At 42.1% G+C, this 27,338-nt stretch overlaps 1 protein-coding gene across 1 annotated transcript in view; it reads right to left on the bottom strand.

Annotated features, from left to right (window-relative positions):
- WDFY4 (WDFY family member 4) overlaps positions 1 to 27,338 on the bottom strand; it is a 350,593-nt gene that overhangs the window by 30,297 nt on the left and 292,958 nt on the right. Inside the window, exons 48-53 of the mRNA XM_090278357.1 lie at positions 24,419 to 24,461; positions 23,117 to 23,236; positions 21,078 to 21,195; positions 20,134 to 20,243; positions 3,311 to 3,464; positions 873 to 964 (exon numbers count right to left, since the gene is read on the bottom strand). Coding sequence (XP_090134483.1) covers positions 873 to 964; positions 3,311 to 3,464; positions 20,134 to 20,243; positions 21,078 to 21,195; positions 23,117 to 23,236; positions 24,419 to 24,461 — 637 coding nt within the window. The remainder of the gene's footprint in view (positions 1 to 872; positions 965 to 3,310; positions 3,465 to 20,133; positions 20,244 to 21,077; positions 21,196 to 23,116; positions 23,237 to 24,418; positions 24,462 to 27,338) is intronic.

Genomic DNA, 27,338 nt, shown 5'->3' with positions numbered 1-27,338 from the left:
CTATACTATTCTGCTCTTCCTGCCAGCAATGTATAATGAATTCTGGTTGCTCCATGCTCTTACTTACTCTTGGTTTTAACTACATTTTAAATTTAGCCATTCTTGTTGAGTGTGTAGTACCATTTCATTGTAGGTTTTTTGTTTGTTTGTTTTTACTTTTTAAGAGTGGAATAAGTCTTTTTTTAAATTTATTTTTATTGTTTTTCTATTACAGTTGTCCCACTTTTTCGCCTACTGCTCCCCCACCCCACCCAGCCTACCCCTTCTCCCACAGTCAATCGCCATGCTGTTGTCCATATCTGCAGGTTATTTATACTAGTTCATTGTAGTTTTAATGTATGTTTCCCTAATGACTAATTATGTTGAACATTATGTTGATGTTAATCCAGGTATTTGATCCACTATATGTGTCCCAGAATGGACTCTGCTCTCCATCTACATGAGCCTTTCTGGTTAATAAGCCAAGTTATCCCCAGGCCTAGTAAATCCTTTGGCCACTGGGGACCTCGTGGGGACTGGAGTCCATGGTGTATCCCAGGGTATTGCTCTGCCTGTTGAACTAACTAAAGACACTGACTTACCCTCCCGGGCATCCAATGAGAATCTGAATTTGCTTCCCCAAGTGATTCCCACAGAAAACTGGCATAAGGTCAAAGCCTAGTGTAACTCTTGAAATAACCCAGAACCCAAGCATTTTCTTGCCAACTGGAAGCATGGAGCCCAGTCCCTTCTCCAGGCTCTCTAAACATGAGAACCTCAGATATGCTTGTTGCTAGCCTCTAATTACACAGAAAGTCTCCCTGGAGATTGAGCGAATGCTGAGGCCTTCACTCAGGATTCCAGGCACTTTGGCATGACCCTGCTCAACTCACCTGTCTGTGTAGGCTGATGAATTTTCGAGGGTCCCCATCAGCCCAGAGAGGTAGTTGCACATCCCCCAGTGCTGTCCCATCCTGCATGCAGCCTGATTGGGGTGAGAAACAGAAGGGCTCTAGATGAATGGAAGCCAAAACTAGGCTAGGAATTAGGGCATTTGACAATGTGCTGTCTAGGACTACTGATTCTATGCAGATCAGGCTGTGGGCGTGTCCTGCATGGGCCACACTGCTTCCTGCTTCCTCTGTCTGGAATGTCCCTACCTTCTAAGCTTCTAAGACTCTGACCCCTCCGAAAAGCCCTCCTTGCTTCTCAGGCAGTGTCTGTGCTTGATTTGCAAGTTATATAAAATTATTGTAGTATCGTTATTGCTTGTACATCTTTTTTCCCACCACTCTATGCCTTCCCATTGGGGTGCTTTCCATAGTGCTAAAACAAGGAGATAATAACAATAACAGCTATTGTATTTTGAGCACATAACTCTATGCCAGGTCACTATTCTGGGCACTTGGCACACATAGTCTTATTAAATCTTCATGCAGTTCTATAACTTATTTATTTTCTCCCCATTTTTAGAGTGAGAACAACTTGATTTTTCAGAGGAAGATTCCCCAGACATTAAGAAGAGGAGGCTGGATTCAAGCCTGGGTCTCTCTCCTCCCCATTAGCTGCACAATCTTGAACAAGTTGCTTAATGGCTTTGGGATTCATTTTCCTCACCTCTTACTTCCCAGGGCTGGTATAAGGATTAAAAAATAAAAAAATACACATAACATGTTTAGAATAATTCCAGACATATGAAAGTTGCTCAATAAACATTAATTATAGTCTTGCTTAAACCCTCCAGAGCCATCATGGTGCAACTGGAATAAAACCTTCCCCTCCTTTCTGTGCCTGGCCTGGCTTGTCTCATCATTCATTTTCAGCTGACCTGTCACCTTCTTAAGCAGGTACTTACTGGGGATCAGAATTAACACAGGGCCCTCTGAGTCACTTTTAAGCCATTTTCTTTCCTTCTCAGCATCAAACAGTATTTCATTAATTTTTTGGTGTATATTTTCCACCACCACCACCCCTCGCCCATTTCTGCATAGAATATAAACACCTTCAGGGCAGCCTGCTCCAGAAGACCCAGCTAAATCACCAGTGCCTAAAAAATTCCTTCATAAATCAGGTGCTCAATAACCCCTTGTTTCTTTGACCTTCCTGGGGACACCTGGTCTTTGGCATGCATACCATTTCTGTGGCTAAATCCCTCCCACTTCTGCCTAAAGCCCCATAAAGGCAGAGTGGGTATTCTCCCTCCAGCATGTCCTTCACAGCAGGCTAGCTGGCTGCCACCCGTCTCGTGACTTCCACCATCCCTGGTTCTCTTGCTCCTCTCTTGCCCCCACCCCCACCCTGCCTTACAGGGACTGGACTTTGCATTTTCCTGTTCTCATCCCTGGTGTACATGAATATCTGAGCCAAGGCCACCAGGTTCCCTGCAATTGGTCTCACTGGGCACAGGCTTGGGAATGGGCATGTTCTAAACATTCCATAGGTATTTGGGCTGCAAACAAGAGGCGAATGCCTGGGGCAGGGGCTAGATCACCTCAGTGGTGTCCCCTAGGCCTGTACCTAGCCTCGTTTGAGATACACGATGAAATGTGGTGTTTGGAGGAAGAAGAACACTGAGGAAAGGGAACTCTGGGGCCTCATCTGTGTGCTGGCTAAACTCATGAGTGTCCCTCACAGGGCAGGTGATTCTATCCCTCTGTCTTGGGTAGGGAGTTGTCCATGCCCTGCTTTAGGCTCTGACCACATAACCCCTCTACAAGTCACCCTGATAGTTGCAGTGGAGGCTCCTGAGGTATATACAGTCACAAGGAGACCTGCTCACTGGGCCTCCTGATATGATATGAGCCTCCAGCAATTAGTGAAAAGGTATGGTTCATCCTGGGGTGGGGCCTGAAGAAAAAGGAGGAGTCACCAGGGTACTCGTACAACTGCCCTTAAATGCCATGCAGCAACCTATCCTCACAGCATCTCTATGTCGTGGAGTCCAAGCTAACCCATATGTGGGACATAGAGAAAAATGGCAAGAGATGGTCAGGGTCTTGGCCAAGGTCACACAGTAGAATGGTGCCAGAGCTAGCTGTTAGCAAGGTCTGCTCCTCCCCAGTCATCCCTCACTGCAGATGAAGGCCTGGGGGTGGGGTGGGGGTCAGATCATGGGTGGGACTGTGGCTCAGAGCAGTTCAAGCAGCTTGGGCCCAGCATCCTTCCTCAGCTCCCACCCTTTCATTGGGTGCTACCACCCAGTGGAGGCCTCTCACAACTGCACAGGTCTGGCGAAGGTGCCTGTGTAGTCACTCAGACAGGATATTGATAAAGTTAGTCTTGAACTGTGGGAAAGAGAGCCCACGCTGGCCTCACCCAGGCCTCCACTCACCAAACTCCACCGCATTGCAGTTGGTTAGGAACTCAGGCAGGTAGAAGAACTCTGGGGTCAGCTCCCTGACGTCACTCATGTTCTCTTTGGAGGCTGACTCCCATGCATTCTTCACACTGTGGAACATTCTATCTGCCACATCAAAGCTTCCACCCTGTGACGAAAAGGAGCCAACATGATCAGCTGCATTTGGTGAGAACTCAAGCTGCGTGGCACCTGACTTCAGGCTTGTGTGGGCCTCCATTTGTCCATTCAGTCCCTGAGACAAGGGTTTCATCATTAGAACTCTTCATTCATCCCCCACACACATTCATTCATTCATTAGCCCATGCATGTGTGTAATGGTTTCTTCACACATCTGTTCACTCAACCATTCTCTGGAAACTTGCATTAAGAGCTTCCACAGAGAATGCATAAATAATTACTGCAATAAAAGAGTCAAGTCAGAGAGGAGAACCACAGTCATTTGTCTGACCACTCCCTGCATTTGCTAAAGACCAGCTCTGAATCAGGAACAAAGACAGGATCCAAAGAACCAGCTGTAGGACCAAGAGTGGCTCAGACATGCTACATGGAGGTCAGGGGAAGTTCCTGGAGAAGTGGACCCTGGTGAATCTACAAGAGTGGTGACAGAAAAGAGGGTAGAGTTCTCTAAGCAGAGGGCAAGGAACAGAGGTGAAGGAAAACAGGTTCGGTAAGGGTCATCTAACCTAGCATGGTGACATTTAAGATAACAGCATTAAGAAAAGAGAGCAGGTCTGAGGATGGAGAGCTGGAGGCATGCCAGCCTTCCAGGAATAGAACCCTGCTATCTGAAGATGTCTGTAGCACTAGCCAAGGGCATCCTTGGTTCCAAGGACCATTTCCACACACTTTGATCTGTCCTGAACTTGGCGGCTTCAATAGGAACAGATAAGTTTTTTGATTTCCTGGTCTACTCTTTCATCAAATGGTCTTTGGGATCAGAGAAAGCAGAGAGGTTCCAATTGGAGTAATGAAGATGCTGGGGGAAGAGGGGCTCCAAAAAAGTTTCTGAAACTGGGCTTTGGGTCTAGTTAGGCTTAAGGACTCGACTCCCTAGGAAAATCTTCATGTACCATGAAGGCTGGGCCTTTGTTCAACAATGACTTGCTTTCCTTCTGTCAGTTTCTGTAGAGTGCACATATGGTCTTAGAACAGAGGGGTAAAACCCAGAAAGTCATCCCCTCCTTTGCTCCCCTCATGTTCCTTCACTTTTTAGTGGCCTAAGATTTCCTCTCAGTGTGCAGGGTGGGGCAAAAGTATGTTTATAGTTTTGAGTACATAGAACAGTTTATTCTATTATTACTGATAAATGATTGTATTATTTTCCATATGAACAACTGTAAACCTATTTTTTCCTTGCCCTGTATACCTAAGTAAAATGTGGGCAGCTGCATGTGGATGAAGGGTAGGAAAGGTAGAAGCCTTCTCTATGTCAGAACACTGTACCCAGAGAAATGCTTAGTCCTCACAGAAGGTGCATTAGGAAAGAATTAACATTGTTGTTTTGCAGACCAGAAAACAGGCTCCTCAAAGTTTACTGACAAAGAAGTGAGTGGCAGTGAGTAGGGTCAAATCCATGGTTGCAACCCCAAAGGCCATGCTTTGCATTGTTTCATTTTACTGGGGGAGCCCCTGAAGCTGCAAAAATTTGAATCTATTATATGTGAGTCAAGGGGACTCAGCTATTTCTGAAAAGGAAGAACTTGCCACACAACTGAGGTGGGCCACTCCTGGGCATCATGGAGGCTGGTCAATTTTTCAAGTCATACTTGAGGATATAGTAAGATCCATGCATCACTCTCTGAATAGGGACAGGGACACCAAGAGACCCAGTTACCCCTCCCTGGTGCCCCATCCAAAAGAAGTGTGTGGGCAGCTTAAAGATATGGATTTTCTCTAAGGCCACTTTGTTCTTGGTTGAAATTAGAGGGATGGTGTCCAGCATTTAATTCAAATTGAAATGGAAACAAAATGGAGGTATGTTGGGGATCACTCCTTGTGGTTTTGGAAATTGTAGCCCAAGCCATGAGCCAGACCCCCTGGGAGGCCTTTAAATCTCAGTGGAAAACCAAAAGGCTTTGTGGCAGACAGGACTGAAGGCCACTCAGAGGGCTCCCATGGGAATTGGGTTTAAAGAATGCATATTATATTTTAGAGTTTGCTTCACTTTTCTTATCTCTTAGTTACCTATAAACAATCTGTAGCTAAAAATGTATGAAGCCTGGCACCTGATGTCAGCATGGTGACAGGATGTTTAGTAGACCCTGACACAGACTGGTCACTGTGTTCTCTATATTGATATCTATAATCAGTAACTGTCAACTGTAACCCAAGTGTCTGAAAGCTTATTGATGATTCATAAGTCTTGACCTTGTATCTCCCAAATCCCCTTCTCAATAAAAGGCACAGGAGATGGAAGTTCTGTGCTCTTCTCCACTAGAGAGATTAGCCACTTCCCATTTCCCCCAGACAAAATACAGTGTCCTGGATAAATTTGTTCTGCTGTGGTCCTGAAACCTCTGCTGGACAGAGAGTTTCCAACTGAGCCAGGGTGTTGGAGGCAGCACAGCCTCAGAGGTAGAGTGTTTTTAAATAAATCTGCACCTAACAAGTTGTTCATTGAAATATATTAAGAGCTTTGCATATTTAATCTGCAGCTCAAGCCTCACATTGGTGGGAGATTGATGCCTCCTCGTTGTCCCATTTTCCTTTTGCAGCTTTTATGAATGCTAATGGTAATCTCCTGAGATACAACATGATTTGGTAATAAAAAGATTACCTGTATTAAATAAAAATAATATATACATAGGAAATATTGTTAGTGCTACAAATCTGGTTAAAGATATTACCACAAAGAAAAATGTTATTTTTTTCACAGCTGCCTAATGTATTTTAGCAAAAGTAATATCTTTAAAACTTAAGCCTGTGTTATTTATAAAGGAAGCAATAACTGGTTTTCCTATTTCCTATATTAATAAATGTATTTGCATATATCTGTTTCAAAATTAATGGGTTTTCTCACTTCTCAATACAAAAGAAACACCAGTTCCCTGAAACAAAAAAGTAGAGCTGCTTTGTATTGTAAGTCTGTGGGTTGACACAAACTCCAGTGGCTGCCAGCAATGAGCCTCCACCAGGACATGACTCTCAGGAAAGGAAAAAAAGAAAAAAGGGAGAGGAGTAAGGCAGAGAGGCACAATTAAGGTTTATAAAGTGCCTTCATAAAGAAGGTCCAAAACAAAAGAAAAGAAAATAGCAAAATGAAGTCTAGAGATTAGATGGAAACAAAGAGATCAGAGAGAATTAGTGAACCAGGATCTACCCCTAACTCTATTCTGCAGATACTCTTGATTATCAAGAATAATGAAGCTTATGTGTATCCAAACAGACCAAAAAATAATAGCAAGATGGTTATCATCAATAAAGAAACACCCTGTTCTTAGCAGCAGACTTTCCCCAAGTGACACTGATCCCAGAAGACAAGGGAGCCAAGGCTGGAGGTTACAAGGTAAAGATCACAGTCTGGATTGCCTGTGTGTCTGGCTAAGACCTTGCTCATATGTGAAGAACTCTAGAAACATATTTTAAATATTTAAGGGCTCAGAACTAGACCATCTTCTTACACCATCCACAAGAATAAACTCAAAATTGATTAAAGACTTAAATGTTAGACTCAAATTATAAAAATCTTAGAAGAAAACATAGGCAGTAAAATCTGGACATTTCTCATAGCGATGTTTTTTTCTGACATGTCTCCATGGCCAAGGGGAACAAAAGAAAAAATTAACAAATGGGACTACATCAAATTAAAAAGTTCTTGCATAGCAGAGGAAATCATCACCAGAATGAAAACACAGCCCACTGAATGGGAGAACATATTTACCAATAATACACCTGATAAGGGGTTAATATCCAAAATATACAAAGAACTTATTTTTAAAAAAAATCCAAATGATCCAATTAAAAAATGGGCAAAGGACCTGAACAGACACTTCTCCAAAGAGTACATTCAGCTATATGAAAAGATGCTCCATGTCATAGATGTATTATCGGTGAATATGTTCTCCTATTTAGTGGGCTATTTTTTCATTTTGTTGATGGTTTCCTCTGCTGTGCAATGTCATCAGAGAAATGCAAATTAAAGCTACAATGAGATATTACTTCACACTTCTCAGAATGACTATATTAATAAATTGACAAACAACAAGTGTTGGCAAGAATGTGGAGAAAATGGAATCCTCATGCACTGTTGGTGGGAATGCAGACTGGTGCAGCCACTGTGGAAAGCAATATGGAGTTTCCTAAACATTAAAAATGGAACTGCCTTATGACCCAGTGATTTCACTTCTGGGAATCTACCCAAAAAAACCTGAAATACTGATTCAAAAGAAAATATGTATGCCTATGTTTATTGCAGTGTTATTTACAATAGCCAAGATTTGAAAACAACCCAAGTGCCCATTAGTAGATGAGTGGATAAAAAAGCTGTGGTTTGGAGAAGGGGCTGGAGAGATGGTGGCAGAGTAGGTAGCAGTGTTGTCTGCTTGCTCTGACCGCAGAACTTGGAGTACAAACACGGAGAGGAGTGAGTGAGTGCGGATTTCAGATAGCGCCAACAGGGAAGGGAGTGTGGGAACAGCATGAAAGAGGGCAGAAAGCTCGGCCTGCACTCTCAAAATGGAGTCGCTGGGCCTCCCAGCCTGGCACCTCTGCCGTACTGTACCCAAAAGGGGCAGCTGCAGACTGGCTCATTTAGAGGATTTACTTAGAAACTTCCCCCTGCCATAGGCGCTGGGACCAGCAAAGTCCCAGAGGGAGTCATTGAGAAGGTTTCGTTGAAACTGCTGGAGGCGTGGGAAGACAGTGAATAGCCTGGACTGTGAGAAACTATATGAACTAAGTGTAGGTGGGGACTTCCTGGGCTGGCAACCCTGCACCCCAGGTGGGCACTCGCATCACCGCTCCACCAAACAAAAAAATGGAACTGAGCCATGGAGAGGGGCCCATACAGGAAAGCTGTGCTGGAAACGCAGACTTGGTAGGTACCCCAGACAGGCAAGTGGTATGCACAGGTGCATAATAAGGCGCTGCCAGTCAGGGAGCAGGCCGGTGCTGCAGCTCGGAGGGAACACAGAGACTTTTTTGGAGAAGGAGCAGAGACAAGACCCAAGGTTGGGCAGGGACTAGGGGCTTGTGCACTGGCTTGCCAGCAGAACAGCATTGCTAGACAAGCCTGAGGATTGCTGGAGGGTGCCGCAGGACAATTGGGGAGAAACCCAAATCAGTGCAGCTCACAGCAGAGAGTTATGGCAGGCCCATGAGTGAGAATATAGCAGCCCCAGAATCCAGCTAGATCTCCCCACAGTCAGCCAGCCAGAAAAGAAATTTTGAAACTCATGGAATTTTGACCAGGGGTGGATCCAAAAAAGAAGGACAGCGCCCAAAGGTTATACTGGAGAAAAAAACTTCTGTTACTCTGTTTCCTACCTTCTCGCCTTCCTATTCTCCTTTAATTATTTTTGTCTGTTTTTCTGATTTGTTTATTCTCCCTCTTGCACTAAGTATATAGTATATAAATGTTATATAAACCTAATACTATACACTTCCACTTTCTCATTTCATTCTGCATTGTTCCCTCCCTTTTTCTACATACAATATAATTGCTACCCACTGTCTTGCATAGCCTTGACCCTACTTGCTACTACTATTATTCTACCATCTTCCCTCTCAAAAATCATCTCTCTATCAGTTAAAACAATGCTTATCAGTTTTTCATATAGTGTAATAATTTAACCTCTTTATATCTATATTAATACTGGTTCATTTGCTAATGATAGTGTGATTGTGGGTGGGGGAAATTTTTGAGGGTGTATGTTTCTTGCCTGGATTGTGTGTTTATGTTCTAACAGCATCTCCACAAAAGAACTCAAGACAAGGTGGGCAGAGTGGTTCTCAATCAACTAGCCAGAGGGAAGATTCCACCAAAGAGTAACTAAAATATAGCCAGACAGCTTAAACAAATGACATAAAGGGCATCCCAAGACCATCAAGCTCAGGAGATCAAAGAGACTGCACCACTGAATCCCCCAGGTCTCTTATACAGAATCTCATACCTTGAAAGTGGGAAGTCAAAACAGACAAATCCAAGAAACAAAAACAAACAAGAAGCATACAACATAGGGAGACACAGAAACAACCTCCCAATAAAAGAAGAATAGGAATTCCCAGAAAGAGAGATAGATGGAATAGACGTAAGCCAACTATCAGATATGGAATTCAAAAGAATGGTTATAAGGAAACTCAATGAACTTCAGAAACTCAGAGAAAACTACAACAAACTCCAGGGGAATTACAAAGAACTCCAGGGAAGCTACAAGAAACTTATAGAGAACTATACCAGCATTAAAAAGGACATAGAAACTACCAGTAAGAGCCAGGAAAAAATAGAGGATACAATTTCTGAACTGAAGAACACAGTAGAATCACTCAAAAGCAGGCTAAACAAAGCAGAGGATCGGATCAGTGAGTTAGAGGGCAATGTAGAAAAAAATTCCCAGACAATACAGCAAAGTGAAAAAAGATTAAAAAAGAATGAAAAGGGTTTAAGAGCACTGCAGGACAACATGAGGCAAAACACCATTAGAATCATAGGGATACAAGAAGAAGAGGATCAAGGGATAGAAAACCTGATTGGAAAAAGTAATGACAGAAAATTTTCCTAACTTAATGAGAGAAAAAGTCATGCAAGTCCAGGAAGCACAGAGGGTCCCAATGAAGATGAACCCAAAAAGGCCTACTCCAAGGCACATAATAATAAAAATGGCAACATTGAAAGACAAAGAGAGAATCCTAAAGGCAGCAAGAGAAAAACAGCAAATAATATACAAGGGAGCTCCAAAAAGACTATCAACTGATTTCTCAACAGAAACACTACAAGCCAGAAGAGAATGGCAAAAAATATTTCAAGCAATGAAAAACAAAGGCCTACAACCAAGAATACTCTACCCAGCAAGGCTCTCCTTCAAAAGGAAGGTGAAATAAGGAGTTTCCCAGACAAAGGAAGACTAAAAGAATACATCTCCACCAAACCAACATTGCAAGACAAACTAAAGGGAATGCTGTAAGAAAAAGAAAAAAAAAGAGAGCAGGAGAAAAACACAGGTACAAAGGGAAATGAATAAATACCTGTCAATAATAACCTTAAATGTAAATGGAATAAATGCCCCAATCAAAAGACATAGGGTAGCAGAATGGATACAAAAACAGGACCCACATATTTGCTGTAAAAAAGAAAAACACCTCAAAACAAAAGATTTACACAGACTGAAAGTGAAGGGATGGAAAAAATATTTCAGGCAAATGGACATGAAAAACAAAAAATCTGGGATAGCAATACTTATATAAGACAAAAAACATTTCACAGCAAAAGCCATAAAAAGAGACAAAGAAGGACATTATATAATACTTAAGGGAACAATCTATCAAAAAGATATAACTGTGGTAATCATATATGCACCCAACATAGGACCACCCAAATATATAAGGAAAATACTAGAACACTACAAGAAGGATATCAACAGCAACACACTCATAGTAGGAGACTTTAACACCCCATTATCAATGATAGATAGATCTTCAAAGCAAAGAAACACCAAGGATATTAAGGCATTAAACAACACACTAGATCAAATGGACTTAATTGATATATATATAGAACTTTTTACCCCAAAAAAGCAAAATATACATTCTTTTCAAATGCACATGGGACATTTTCAAAGATAGTCCACCTGGTAGGACACAAAACAAGCCTCAACAAATTCAAGATTGAAATTATATCAAGCATCTTCTCAGATCACAATGCCTTGAAACTAGAAACCAACCTCAAGGAAAAACCACAAAGACATTGAAACTCATAGAGAATGAATAACATGATATTAAATAATGAATGGGTTAACAACAACATCAAGAAAGAAATCAAGAAGTTTCTGGACACTAATGATAATGAACACACAACAGCCCAAAACCTATGGGACACAGCAAAGGCAGTATTGAGAGGAAAGTTCATAGCAATAAAGGCATATTTGAAAAGGATACAAGAATCCCAAATTAAAAATCTGACCCTACAGTTACAAGAACTAGAACAACAACAACAAACAAAGCCCAGAGGGAGTGGAAGGAAGGAAATCATCAAGATCAGAGCAGAATTAAATGACATAGAGATTAAACAAACATTTCAAAAGATCAACAAGAGTAGGAGCTGGTTCTTTGAAAAGATAAAATTGGCAAGCCTTTAGCGAGACTCATCAAGAAAAAGAGAGAGAAGACCCAAATAAACAAAATCAGAAATGAAAGATGAGAAACCACGACCAATATCAAAGAAATACAAAGGACTGTAAGAAATTAATACAAACAACGTATGGCAAGAAACATGACAAGCTAAATAAAATGGACAAATTTCTAGAAACATATAATCCTCCAGAACTGAATCAAGAAAAAGCATAAACCCTGAACAGACCAATAACAACTAGTGAAAGTGAAACAGTAAAAAAAAAAACTTCTAGCACACAAAAGCCCTGGACCGGACGGCTTCACGAGTGAATTTCACAAAACATTTAGAAAAGAACTAATGCCTACCCTTCTTGAACTATTCCAAAAAATCTAAGAAGTGGGAAAACTCTCAAACTCTTTCTAGGAAGCCAGTGTTACCCTAATTACAAAACCAGGTCAAGACACAACAAAGAAAGAAAACTACAGGCCAATATCGCTGATGAACATAGATGCTAAGATATTCAATGAAATATGGGCAAACCCAATCAAGCAACACATTAAAAAGATCATACACCACAATCAAGTGGGATTCATCCCAGGGATGCAGGGATGGTTTAATATTTGCAAATCAATAATGTAATACACCACATAAAGAAAATAAAAGATAAAAATCACATGATCATGTCCATAGATGCTGAAAAAGCATTTGATAAAGTACAACACTCATTTATGATGAAAACTCTCAGCAAAACGGAAATAGAGAGAGCATAGCTCAACATAATATAGGCTATATATGAGGAACCCGAAGCCAACATCATACTCAATGGGCAAAAACTGAAAGCATTCCCCCTGAAATCAGGGACAAAACAAGGATGTCCACTCTCTCCACTCCTATACAACATAGTGTTGGAGGTTCTAACCACAGCAATCAGACAAGAAAAAGAAATAAAACGCATCCAAATTGGAAAAGAGGAAGTAAAACTGTCATTATTTGCAGATGACATGATAGTGTACATAGAAAACCCAATAGACTCCACTAAAAAACTACTCAACATAATAAGTGAATTTGGCAAAACAGCAGGATACAAAGTCAATATTCAGAAATCAAAGGCATTTCTGTACACCAAAAATAAAATATCAGAGATAGAAACTAAAAATTTCCACTTACTATGGCAATGAGAAAAGTAAAGTACTTAGCAATAAACTTAACCAAAGAAATAAAAGACCTGTACTTGAAAAACTACGTATCTCTGAAGAAAGAAATTAAGGAAGATACAAATAAATGGAAGCAAATTCCATGTTCATGAATGGAAAGATTCAATATCATTAAAATGTCCATACTACCCAAAGCAATTTACAGATTCAATGCAATCCCTATTAAAATACCAGTGACATATTTCACAGACTAGGATGAATACATCAAAAATTTATATGGAACTAAAAAAGACCCCAAATAGCCAAAGCCATCTTGAGACAGAAGAACATGGTAGGAGGAATCATAATATCTGACATCAAACTATACTACAAAGCCACTGTGATCAAGACAGCCTGGTACTGACATAAGAAGAGACATATAGATCAATGGAACAGAATAAAGAGCCCAGAAATTAACCCTGGTCTATACGGTCAACTAATATTGGACAAATGGGGAAGAACATAAAATGGGTTGAGAAGAGCCTCTTCAACAAATGGTGCTGGGAAAACTGGACAGGGATGTGCAAAAAAATGAAACTAGACCACCAACTTACACCACACACCAGAATAAACTCAAGGTGGATCAAAGACTTAAATGTAAGCTGTGACACCATAAAAGTCATAGAGGGAAACATAGGCAGGAAATTTTCAGATATCCCACATAGCAATATTTTCTCTGATATCTCCTAAGGAAAGGGAAACAAAGGAAAGAATAAACAAATGGCACTATATCAAACTAAAGAGTTTCTGCTCAGCAAAAGAAAACATCAGCAAGATGAAAAGGGAACCAACCATATGGGAAAATATATTTGCCAATGATACCTCAGACAAGGGATTGATCTCTAAAATATATAAAGAACTTACACAGCTCAACACCAAGAAGACAAAGAGCCCAATTTAGAAAATGACAAAGGACCTGAACAAATATTTCTCCAAGGAGGATACACAGAGGGTCCACAGACATATGAAAGAATGCTCAACATCACTAGCCATCAAGGAGACACAAATAAAAACCACAATGAGATACCACTTTACACCAGTCAGAATGGCCATCATCAACAAATCAACAAACAACAAGTGCTGGCAAAGATGTGGAGAAATGGGAACCCTAGTGCACTGTTGGTGGGAATGCAAACTGGTGCAGCCACTATGGAAAACAGTATGGAATTACCTCAAAAAACTAAAAATAAAACTGCCTTTTGAACCAGCGATTCCACTGCTAGGACTATACCCGAAGGATCCTGAAACCCCAATTCAAAAGAACCTATGCACCCCTATGTTCATAGCAGTGCTGTTTACAATAGCCAAGTGCTGGAAACAGCCTAAGTGCCCATCTGTAGATGAGTGGATTAAAAAACTGTGGTACATTTACACAATGGATTACTATGCAGCAGAAAGAAAGAAGGAACTCCTACCATTTCCAACAACATGGATGGAACTAGAGAGAATTATGCTTAGCAAAATAAGCCAGGCAAAGAAAGAGAAATACCATATGATATCACCTAATATGGGAGACTAATGAACAACACAAACAAATGAACAAAATTGAACAAGGAACAGAAAAACAGTTATCGGGGGAGGGGTGGAGAGAAGGGTTAAATAGGGAAGGGTCTAGTAAAGGAACTAGTATAAATAACCCACGGACATGGACAATGGGGTGGGGAATGACTGTGGGAGAAGGGGTGGGTTGGGTTGGGGGAGAAATGGGGGGAAAATGGCACATCTGTAAGAAAAACAGTAAAATTAAAAAAAAATCTGTGGTCCATTTACACAATGGAGTACTACTCAGCCATAAAAAAAGAATGAAATTTTATCTTTTGTGACATCATGGATAAGCCTGGAGAGCATTAAGCTAAATGAGATAAGCCAGTCAAAGAAAGACAAGTATCATATGATTTCACTCATATGTGGAATCTAATGGACAAAATAAGCTAACAAACAAAATAGAAACAGACTCGTATATAGAAAACAGACTGACAGCTGTCAGAGGGAGAAGGGTTGTGGGGCTGGGTGAAAAAGGTGAACGGGTTAAGCAAAACAAAACAAACTCATAGACCCATACAACAGCATGGTGATTACAAGAGGGAAAAAAGCGGTAGAAAGGGGTATAGGGGGATAAATAGTAATGGAAGGAGACTTGGAGTGGTGAACACAAAATACAATATACAGATGGTATATAGTAGAACTGTGCACCAGAGACCTGTATAATTTTATTAATAAACTTTACCCAATAAATTAAGAAAAAGAAATAATATAACCCTAAGTGTCCTTCCTCAATTAAAATATTTTAAGAGGTGCTTGATTTTGCTAAGATGAAACAAAATTCAAAGCAGAATAATGATGGAAGATGTGGCCAACAAAGACTGTTGTTAAACATTGACTTGAGTTAAAAATCAGAGGAAATTCCATAATTATGGAACATTGATTAAAACAGGAAACATTTTTGAAAAGAGTGTTCTGTAATAAAGGCACTACCTGTATGTGGATAAAGTCTGTGCTCCTGTGTCCCTGGGTAAGCATTTCAATTATGACACTCTTAAATCCCAATCCAATATGGGTACAAAAATTATATGAAAAAAAATTCAATTTTTAATCCACCCCCACAAGAATATCAGTAATTGCATGTGCTTAAGGATACTTAGATACACAGATATTTTTATAATATGTGCTAGAAAGTCTATTCTTCCTTCCAAGTGGTACTGACCCAAATAAACCCTCTGATACATCTAAATAATGGGCTTGTGTGAGCCGGCTAACAGCTCGTTCTCTTAACAGATATATTTTTTTCTATTAATTTAAAAACATCCCATGTAAACAATTTACTTATAGCACTCTATGGGTATCTCAGCTCATCTCAGCCACTGTTCTTTGTCCATCAAAGAGGCAGTGTGTGGTGGAAAGTGCCTTAGCTTTGGAACCAGGCCAACTTGGGTGGGAATTTTGGAACCCACTGGAATATGAACTTGAGTGAGTTCCTTATATTTTCTTTAACTTCCCATCGTCTCCTCTGCAAACCTCGTTGATGGTTTTGGGTGTGAAAACAATGTGTATACGAATGTGTGAGAGTATGAGTGAGGGAGTGAAAATGTCAGTGTGGGTGAGTGTGGATGTATGGCAGTATGCAGGTGAGTGTGATGTGTGTGAGTGTGAGCATAAGTGTGTATGTATGCCCATGTGTGTGATGTACCTTGGACAGTGCTAAGCCAACAGGAAGAGGTGTGGGATGAGCCCAGCTCCTATATCTCTTTCCAATCAGAGACTAGAACTGGGGAGCAATTTGATTGTGGGCCCCAATCTCAGTGAACACAGAAAAGGTAACTAGAGGCTCAAAAAAGAAAAAGGATGTAGAAGTTATTGGAAGTAGAAGGAGTGTGGGAGGAAGTGAAAAGGGGTAGGGTCCTTGGATGGAGTGGAGGGCGGGGAAGTCTAAATGCCTGTGGGATGGGAATGGAAAAGGGCTTATGCATCATCAGGGCAGTTTTGCAGCTAAGAGTTGGACTCAGCTTTCTGTAAGCTTCCTCGGAAAACACAGGTTCCAATACCCAACTCAGGAAGCTAAGAGCTATGTGTCCAACATCAGATCTGCGAAGCCCACGAACCAGGTCAGCTACCTTGTTGGTCTTACTCTTTTTGACTGAGGATGGCAGACTCCAGAGTAGCCATCAGCTTTCCTTCCTGTAGGGTATAGCCTTTTACTCAACAAATAAAACCCATAAAGGCATTTTGAAAGACTGCTGCCTATTCTTAAAGGGTGAAGAGTGAATGTATATGGAGCACTTAGAAGATAGCCAAACAGTTCTCATGCCATATCTCACTTAAGTCTTACCACTAACTGAGCCAGAAGAAACTGAGGCTCAGTTATTTAACATTATATCAGTTAGAAAGTTATATAGAGTCATGACATTGTCCCTGGTCTGTCTGACTCTATCATAGTATGTTTTCTAATACTTCTCATTGAGTCAGTATATAATAATTATGCCTTTATTTTCAACACAACTCTGCTCAGACCTGGGCTGGCATCACAGAGGCTCCCAGGTGAATAGCCTGGGCCAGCTAAGAGCTACCTGTGGCTCTCAGCTCTCTGTGCAGCTAGCCTATGTCTTACACAAAAACCAGCCGTCTTGCCTCAGGTGGTTTGAAAAACCCTTCCCCACTGCTGGTAACTGCTGACTTCCCACAGGTTGTGACTTAATTAACACAGCACTTTATTTCAGCTTTTTATTAAATGCACCAGCACCAACACCACTGCGCCCTCACTGGGGCACTGGCTGCTGGGCTCTGCCCTGCCCAGGCTGAGTCTGAGCTCAGGCCTTGAAAGTATCTGGTGCTCTCACTGGGGCAGAAACAGGGACCTGGACTGACCTGGCTCTAGAACCACCCATCATTCTCACTTTCCCACTTCCAAGATAAGTGAGGAAGACCTCAATGCTTGGATTCTGCACCCATTTTTACTCTTTCCTGCTCCACAATCCATGCTGGGATTGGAAGTCTCAGTCTCTGGAGAACATAGAAGCTCTTTTCCTTATCAACACACAAGGGTGAAGCAAAGGTCCCTTGAAAGGAAATGGACCTGCCCCCTAGAAGTGAAGAGTCTGAGTTCAGGAAGATGCCAGAACCTCCCTAAGGAGGTCTGAATAGTCCCCAGAACTCTCAAAGGAGAGCAGGCATGTTCCCTCCAGATGTGTCCTTTGTACCCATTCCCTTGAGAGCCAAAATTCACCTTTTATTTAAGGGAAAAAAGCAGATATTTGGTTCTTCTGCTAGTTCCAAAGGCTTGGACCAGTTATGACCCAGTAGAAAAGCCAGTTAAAATTGCTGAAAACAATTTAGAAGCACACATGGAGAGCCCAACATGACTCAAATGGGTCACAGGTAGATTTGAACCCAGAAAAACTGGAGTCACATTAGACTTCAAAATGGGAGACAGAGGCTCAAGCTAATGGCTGTGGATGGGCCATTATAAAAGCATGTAATATTGGCTCTGATATTCTCATACTGGTTTATACAATCTTTTTTTTTTTTTTTTTTTTTTTTTTGGTTTTTCAATTACAGTTGTCCCCTTTTCCCCTAATTTCTCTCCCCCACCCAACCCACCCCCTCTCCCGCAATCATATCCCTCCCCGTTGTCCATGTCCATGAGTCTTTTATACAGGCTCTTTAATTAAACCCTTCCCTTACTTATCCCCCTTACTTATCCCCCTTCTCTCCCTCTCCCCTCCCCCCTATTGACTGCTATTCTGCTCTTTGTTCTATTTAGTTCCTTTGTTTGTGTTGTTCTTTAGTTTCCTGTATTAGGTGATATCATATGGTATTTTTGGTTTATACCATCTTAAACCAGTTTGATCTGGTCACCAATGGAACAAACTGGCTAAAATAAGATCAATCTAGTTATGACTAGCTTCAAAGTGGCCTTAACCCAATATCCTTCTGGATCCACAGCATATATGTTTCTTCTGGCTCATGCTGACTTGCAATGCTCTGACACCTTCCAGACTGTCTTGAATAGCTTAAAAGGGGTGACAGGAGAGTGGCAGCTAGAATAAGGTTAGCCCTGCTCAGATTAGGCCTGCCTTGATTGCAGGGGGAAGAAGGAAGCTAACAATGATTGATCACTATAGAGTGGATAGCTCTGAACTAGGGACTTTACCCATGATTTGTCATTTAATCTCAATAGCCTCATGAGATGTGCATAATTAACTCCTATTTCCTAAAGCATTTCAGAAAGTTTTGTATCTATTGAGTGGTAGAGCTGGGATGCAAATCTTGGGGCTGACACTGTTTCTACTTCACTCTGCCCTCTCTCCAGGTGACAGACTGTGCCTAACTGGTAGAAATGGACTTTAATCCATTAGACTGCCAGGCAAGGGGAAAACTTAAGTCTCCAGAACTCCCTAAATGGAAAGCCATAATGAAATGCATCTTCGACATCATCAACAGTCATCATCGTTTCCTGTGGATTAATGAGCAAAAGCTGGATGGGATTCCTGGCATGGGGTACATCTCTGGGACCAACTGTGTTCCAAACCAAACTTATTTAAAATGCTTGTTGCCTGAGAAAGGTTCAGGGGAAGCACACATATTATTTTTGAGTGAATATCCAGGGAGCGGGGTTATACAATGTCTAGACAAGCTTTGCTGTCAAGAAGAGAGAAGATTGTGCTGAGAAAGAGAACACAGGAAAGTTCTGCCCATTTGAGAAAGCACCTTAACCTTGCCTACTCATTTTTGCCCAGGACACAGGATGTGGCTTCAATGCTGACCTTGACTTACTCAGACAAGTAACCACATAGAGTGACCAGAAAACACACATCCTGGAACACTTGTGCTTTCCTTTGGTAGGGCTTTATTGTCAGAGTAAGTCAGTGCATGTTCCATGGTCTGTTACCCACTGTGGTCATGCCTTGCTCTTCATAGAACCCTAGCAAGGCCTGAATTGGGTCAGGTTCTAACGTTAGGTGTGCGCTGTATTGCTGTGGAACTAGCCAAGCCTGCAGGCTGCAGCTGGGCAATGTGATGGTTCTCCCCATCCTAAAGCTGTGCCCCTGGGACAACCAGAGAAGCAGGATGAGGTCAGAAGGGGATGAGAGAAAAAAATCTCTGCTGCTCCCGAAGGACTCTGTGCCAGCAATCTCACTTGCCACTGTCCACTCAGATTTGCTCAGTTCTTGCTCATAGAAGGTGGTCAGGTAAACCACAGGAGGCCAAGCTACCCTTGAATTTCAGATAAACATAATTTTTTAGTATAAATCATTGTTTTTCTGAAATTCAAATGTACCTGAACAACCTGTACTTTTATTTGTAAAATCTGGCAACCCTAAGCTAGCAAGTTGGTCTGTTAGTTCATGGCTAAGTACAGTGATTAGTTTCTTTACCTGGTTTAACTGTTTATTTCAGTATTGGAATATTTTGTTTGTCCCTTTAAGTCTCTCAGCTTGTACTTAGCATAGCTTTATGCATTCTGATAACTCGAGTGATATGCTTTTCTTCTTCCTTTTTTGTGTTTATTTTTATAATCTTTAACCACCTACCTTCAAGGAAGTCTTTAAGCTTGCTGCCTTTCCTTTTCTACTAAAACCTGTTTAAATTTTCCCCTATATCTCTCATTCCTTATATTTTAGAGTCTTTTTGTGAGATTGTTTGGCTAACATGCAGGTGGAACTGATAAAGAGCAGTGTGCCTACCCAAATGGTCAGGAGACTGAAGCCAGTCAAGTGGGAATCACTGGCTGGAGACTGGATTTCTAGCAGAGTGGGTCCCTGCCCCATCTAAGCCCAGCTCTTAGTCTGTGAGCTATGCCTGTGTGGGGGATGGTGGGGAGGGGGAGGGGGGGTGCTCACCTGCAGAGAGCAGAAGGCCTGGGTAAAGGGTGGCATCCGGACCAGGTAGGAGGCAACGATGATGGCCGAGGAGTAGTGAGTACAGTAGTGGCACTGAACGGTCATGTCTCCTGCAAAGAAAGGACATGCCTGGGTGGCTTTCCACCTCTGCTGGGACAGGCTGCAGACACACAGACTGTCCGGTGCTCGAGGACAAGTTGTAAACATGAATCCTGCTCCAGAGAGAACCTGCAGGCCAATGGAGCCTCAGTATTCTGCTTACAGATGCCATTATAATTTGGTCAATGGCCACCATTGGTGAAAAGCACATTCAAGACCCTCAGGTGCGTCATCCACCATGTCAAATGCATGACAGAAAAATTTCTTATTGAAATACATTTATTAAAGTTTAAGTGAATAGACCTAAAAAAACCATGAAGGCAATAAGAGCACAGTGGCACATGATGGACAAAATTTGTCAAGATGGTATGCAGATGAACAAAGTTTGGGCTCACATTTAAAGGTTTTGATCTTGAATGCGTTGCTTGAATTGAGTTTACTGAGTTTTAATGTCCTTTTGAAATGAACCATTGTTTGTATAAATGCAGATTGGCTTGTGCCTGGAATATAGAAAGCATTGAACAAATGTTACTTTCCTCTGCCTTTCCTGCCCACTAGGTATGGAGGTGTGAGCTCTTAGCATGCTAGTTCTCAGTCCTGGCTGCACTTCACCACAGACCTATTCAAATCAGAATTTCTAGAGATGGAGCCAGGTCATCAGTATCTTTTAAAAGCTCTCCAAGTGACTCATATGCAGCCAGGGTGTAGATCACTAGATTAAAGAGTCCTCTGTTCAAGTGTAATTGTTTGTAGGCTAAGTAATGGTCTAAATAATTATCAATTATCATTTCAAGGCATTCAGATGAAGAGCACTGAAGAAAAAAATTAAGCTGGAATTTACCCACCTTCAGTCTTCTCGACTTCCTTAAACCTCTGGATAAATTTCATCTTTCTTTCCTTGGTCTGGGCTCCCATGGGCTTTGAAAGGTCCCGAAAAGTCTTGGGATTCATCAGGTTCAATGTCTGAAAGGCAGATGTGCAGCTGGAGTTAACTCCCCTAGACTCTCATGTGCCCCACTGACACTTCAGGAGCCACACTCTTTAGTTTTATGGTTCTCTATTGGTTTAGTATCATTGGGTCTGACCCTTCTGGCGATTAGCAGGCATGCTGGCATCTTATGGCTCTGGAGCCAGTGATCCACAAAGACTTAATAAGAGGGAGATATAAAAAGAGAGGAGGATAAGATTGAGTTCACAATGAACCTGCTCCAATTTGACCCAAATCAGAACATCACCATCAATTACTGAAAAGATATGTTAGAAAGAATTCCTGTTGTCTATGAAGCACTTGACACACACAGCTCTCCTGGAGCAGTTTGTTTCAATAGTTCAAGGTCCTTGTTTAGAATCAAATTGATTTTTTTAGGAAGTGAGTAATCATCTGCTCAGGGACGAAAGCAGAGGGGTAGCCTCATTTCTCTTGAGGCGCTGTCCCTTCAGGGCAATGAAGGCATGGAACATTGCCCCTTCCTCCGCCCTTAGGAATACACAATAGTGGTAACCTGAAGATTTTTCAGGGCCAAGTGTCCTTAATATTTTATTTTAGCATAGATGTTCTTTGTGTTAGCAGATGGGCCATGTGCTCCCCAGGTTTGCATGTCTGTATAGAAGAAGGTGTTTATACCCTGCTTCCTTGTCACTAGCAGTTCCCCAGGGGTCAGGGCCTGTCACCACCTCACACCTGGAAATGCCAGGTGGGGGCAAGAGGGAAGAAGGCTAAGACCCCCAGGTGCTGCCATACCTGGAGACCCACACTCAGCCAGGTGGGTTTTGCCAGGGCAGAATGGGGCTTCATAGCTGCAAGATCTGAGTCTCCAAAAGATATTGAAAATCCAGATTTTGAGGAGAAATCTCTCCATTTTTAAATGCTAGTAAGTGATCAGAATTTGGGGTTAACCAAAGAGTCTGGTAAGCCAGCACTTTATAAAATGTGAGTTAGAGCTGCAATTTTCAAGCTTAATTTTTGAAATACATCAGCCTCAAATGATCATTAGGGCAATAAGAAGCAACATGTGGCTCGTGAGAAAAGTTGTTTTATGTTAACTGACTTACGTGGGGTTGGGAGGTTACAAAAACCTGAGGCCCTCTGTCCCAAATCCTGAGGATCAGCCATCTAAACATCCCCACACAGGACTGGCTGGGGCTGGTCTGAACCAGAACCCAAAAACCTTCTGCCCTTTACACACACACCTCCTGATGGCCAGAGCCAAATCATAGGGACACTGTTCCATAGTTTGGTCTTCCTATGTGATGCCATCTTGGTCCAACTGTGTCAGCTCTCCTTATCCCTCCCCTCCCTGCTTAGGTCCAGGACTAGAAGCCAAAAAAGTGATTATCTGGTCTTGTCATCAGCCTTCCCTATCACTACATTTCTCAGTCCAGACACTGGGTGAAGTGCACAGACCATCACCTCAGCCTGAAGTTGGGCTACAGTGGAATAGTTTATTCTTTCTGTGTCTCTGTGTCTCTTTCCTGCCCTATTCTTTCCTTCCCCCAACATCCTACCCCATCACACACATACCATTGATTCTAGGAACAAATTCATGTGAAGAACCATGTTGCCCACAACGTTGTCTCAGCAGATGAGTGTCATTTGTCCTCAATGTAGTGAGTAAGCTAGGAAGCCCTCCAGGGCACATGTTAGCAATTGTCCTAGTAATGTTGATTAACTCACAGGTAGGCTCACCTTCCCACAGGTGGGGCTGGACAGGAACCCAGGCAGCTGGACTCACAGGCCTCCCCCAGGGTGAGGGGCTGACACAGAGCATCCTTGGGCCAGGTGGACTGAACCTCATAGCAAAAGTTGTGTGCTAATTTATGAAGCTTTGGTAGTCAAGTCAGAAAGCCTCAGGACACCTGCCTAGTGTTCATGTGAACACCATACCTGTGAGGTATAGTCAGCCAGGACCCAGGGAAACACTGGATACTGCATGTAGTCATTGTAGGTCCTCCCAGCCAGGGTGTTGAGGTGCATGAGATACTCAAAATTGCTGATGTCTCTTTTCTACCAGAAGAGACAAAAAGAGGATAAAGCAAACACAGTTAGCATCTTCCTGAGAACCATGGGGTCTAACTCCCAGCCCTCTGCAGGAGACCCTCATTGTGTAGGTGAGAATACACAGCATGCACTGCTGTTGTTCCCTGTGCACTTGTGCATTAGCCACGTCATCTCAAGGGGGCCATGCTCATTCCAATGAAGCAAATATAGTCTGGAAGCAGAGCTTGCCTGAAAAGAAGTATAGCTCAGCAGCTGGAAGCCAAGGATAAAGCATTCTTTTGTGTTATCTGTTGGGTATGATACTCAATAGTTGGTTAAAATAATAGCTTCAATGTTGTGTGGGTGAACTTTCTGATGACCTCATTATGATTTAAAAAATAAGCTGAGGGGACTTTGCAGTAACAGAGAGAGAGGCCCTCACCAGTGGGCTAATTGATCTGTCCTCCTCTAGAACTTTAGAAACTTTCTTTTCCTCATCCTTTGAGATAATACTCATTCTTAGGGCCCAAAGATGTACAGTCACAGATGGAGAGAGGGACTGCATTTGGGAAAAGTTCACCAAGGGCAACTGGTAAATGAGCAGTCCATAATAGTCCCATATCATCTTTGACATGGAACCTGCATGCTGTGATCTCTTTCCTTGGCCTGCTCCTGAGTGACAAAGAATTACTTTCTTGTTGCCCTGTGAGCTCTAGGATGGGCCCTCTTGAAGTCCCTTCTTTTCACTGAGAACCCTAGGCTCAAGTCAACCCATCCAAGCTGGGAGCCATATGCATATCTCCAGCACAAGAAGTGAACACTGTGTGCCCCTGAGCTATGTTCATTTATATATATATATATATATATATATATATATATATATATATATATACACACACACACACACACACACACACACACACACATTCATGGACAGAGCATGCCTGTGTGCACAGGGTGTGTGCACATGCATGCGCACACAAACACACACATACATACTCCCTAGCTTTGACTTCAAGGCTCAAGAATCACCTTCAATCAGTGAGATCTTTTCAGATTATTTGGTACATTTTGTTAAATTGAAAAAACAAGATCCCTTCTGATTTATCCAAATCTTTCTCTCTCCACCACTGGGGCCTGAACTATTTTCTGATTTGCAGTTACGGAGGATTTCTGCAAACCCAGAGTCCTCTGAGGGGGTCACCATACCTGCCACCTCTGAAGCATGGTCCTGTCGGAGCCAGGGTATCTCCTGTGGGACAGAAGACAACAGTGGTGAGTGACCAAATCTCCTAAGGCACAAGCATGGGAAGAGGTGGGACTTCTGAGGTTTTGTGGGGCCAGGACATGCAAGAGACACAGACTTCCAGAGCACAGAGCAGCTCTCCCAGCCAAGGCAATAGATTGTTATCCATGCTCTTCCTGCTTCCACCCCACCCTATTGAGGGTGAGGTTCTTGCAGTCACTGTCACACTTACATGATACTTATGCCAGAATATATCACTGTCTTCAGTGTGGCCCATGCAGAGTCCTAGGGGCATGCAGAAGCAAGCTCGGGGCCTCATGCCCCACATTGATTTCCCACAGACACATCTCAGCCTTCCTTGCCATTGTGAATATATTATAGGTCAATATAATATTTTACCTGTGAATATAATATATTGACATGTGCATATAATATATATGTGGTTAAAAATGAAAATGATATAAAATATGAATATAAAATAAGAGTTTCCAAATTATCTCTCCCATTTAAGGAGTAGCCACAATTAAGAGTTTCCAGGACTTCCAGCCAAGATGGAGGCTTAGACAGACATGCTCGGTCTCCCTCTACAACTAGAAAGGAATACAACTACCTCAAAACAAAGGATAACCAGAAATTCCAGAAAATAAAACTACATGGAAGCCCAATATATGAAGTTATAAACCAGTGGTGCTCATCCGGATGGGTAGGAGGGGCGAAATTGGAACCAGAACGGAAATGTCAGGCAGTGCTGTTTATGGTAGCAGCAGGGATAGCGGCAGGGGGAGCAATCCTGGCTGCAGTCGAGTCCCGGAAGCTCACGACCCCAATGCTGGGAAAGACAAACCCCCCATTGCCTCAGATGGAGAGGCCCAGAGGGCAGTGGGACAGATCCCGGTCTCCCAGCAGAGAATAATGGCATGAATCCATCTTGGACCCCTGCCCCCACACAAAGCACCACAGCGCAGTGAAAAAGGTTGCAGATCGCTGCCAGTTGCCAGGTAGTGACAAGTACATGGGGCTCTGCCCCCTACAGCCTGCCCAGGAAGCAAAGCAAACACAAGTCTGTCAGAATGAAGCAGACAGTGATTGAAATCCTGGTGATGCAGCTCACCAGGCAGCAGATGAGGAACCTGACAGATGAACAAATAGGAAACCTTTCAGAGGCTCAGTTCAGAGCTATAGTTATTAGGTGGCTTACAGAATTAACAAAAGATTTGGAACAAAACAGGAAAGGAATGAAAGTCACTCATACTGAAATGAACAAAACACATACGAGACAAGTGGTGAGGAAATAAAATCCAGAGATCAAATTAACAAACCAGAACATAGGGAAGGAAGAAACAGTCAACCAGTGCGGAAAGAGGAAACAAAAAGTAAGGAAAGTGAGGAGAGGATCGGAAACCTCTGGGACAGCTATAAGAGACCGAACATTCGGATTATAGGATTGCCAGAGGGTGAAGAAGAAGAACTAGACATTGAAAAATTATGTGAAAAAATAGTGAAGCAAAACTTCCCAAACTTGGGGAAGAAAATAGACTTACAGGTCCAGGAAGCACAGAGAGTTCCAGAAAAACTGGACCCAGGGAGAACCACTCCAAGACACATTATAATCAAATTGTCAAAAATTAAAGAGAGAATCTTAAAAGCAGCAAGAGAGAAGAAAAGAATTGTGTACAGAGGGATCCCAATTAGACTTTCAGCTGATTTCTCAAGGGAGACCCTGCAGGCAAGAAGGGACTGGCAAGAAATATTCAAAGTAATGAAAATCAAAAACCTACAGCCACGAATACTCTATCCAGCAAAACTGTCATTCAGAATAGAAGGGCAGAGAAAGTGCTTCCAGGACAAAGTAAAACTGAAGGAGTTCGTTAGATCCAAAACACTATTATATGAGATGTTAAAGGGACTTGTTTAGGAGAAAGAGGATCAAAACTATGAACATTAAAATGAAAACTGGATCACAACCACCAACAACAGAAGCTAGGGAATCAAAACAAAGGCAAATAAATAGGAAACGAGAATGGAAAAAACACTATAGGTATGGGGAGCATACTGGGGGGAGGTCAACAGGGAGGGGGAAGAGGGAGAGGGAGGGAGACAGTACAGAAATTAAGAAGCATAATAGGATGGAATAGAATAGACAGGAAGAAGTTGAGAAGAACTATATGCACAACCAATGGACACGGACTAAAAGTGGGGGACCACTGGAGGGAGGGTGGCCACCGGGTGTAGGGGAGCAGAGGGAAGGGAAATTGGGACAACTGTAACAGCAAAATCAATAAAACATATTTAAAAAAAAAAAAAAGAATTTCCAGAAGAGTTTTACCCACATGTCTGTTCATATAGTTTGTATGTTCGTATGTTCATATTGTTTTTAATTGATGATAAATGGGGTTGTCTCATCTGTGCAGGCCTTCACCTGCTTCATAGGTTAACCTCACCATGGGGCTTGTTCACTCCTCTAGCAGCAGACACCACCATATAGGTGGATTGGAACAGGGTGAGCCTGCCTCTTTGATAGGTTTCATCCTCACAAATCATATTTTTATGACCACATTTGAACATGAATCCCTGGATACTTTGTGTCTCCATGAGATAAATTTCTGGCTGGGATACCACTGGCCTAAAAACTCTGAGCATTTTCATTTTCCACATATTGCCAAGTTGTCCTCTTAAAAGGCTGTGTTGACTTATGTTTCAATGGCTACAATTAAGAAATACAAATTAAATGAAAGAAAAACCACCTTTGATCAATCTGGCAGTGAAGGTTTAGAAATGTTCAACAGATACAATTAGGAAATACAAATTAAATGAAAGAAATACCAGCTTTGACCAATCTGGCAGTGGAAGGTTTAGAAATATACCGAGATCCAGTATTGGGAG

The sequence above is a fragment of the Furipterus horrens genome, unplaced genomic scaffold, assembly GCF_987537825.1.
Source record: "Furipterus horrens unplaced genomic scaffold, mFurHor1.1.pri manual_scaffold_5, whole genome shotgun sequence".
NCBI lineage: Eukaryota > Metazoa > Chordata > Mammalia > Chiroptera > Furipteridae > Furipterus > Furipterus horrens.
The sequence above is the reverse complement of the archived record's forward strand: the minus strand, read 5'-3'. Positions and strand labels throughout refer to the sequence as shown.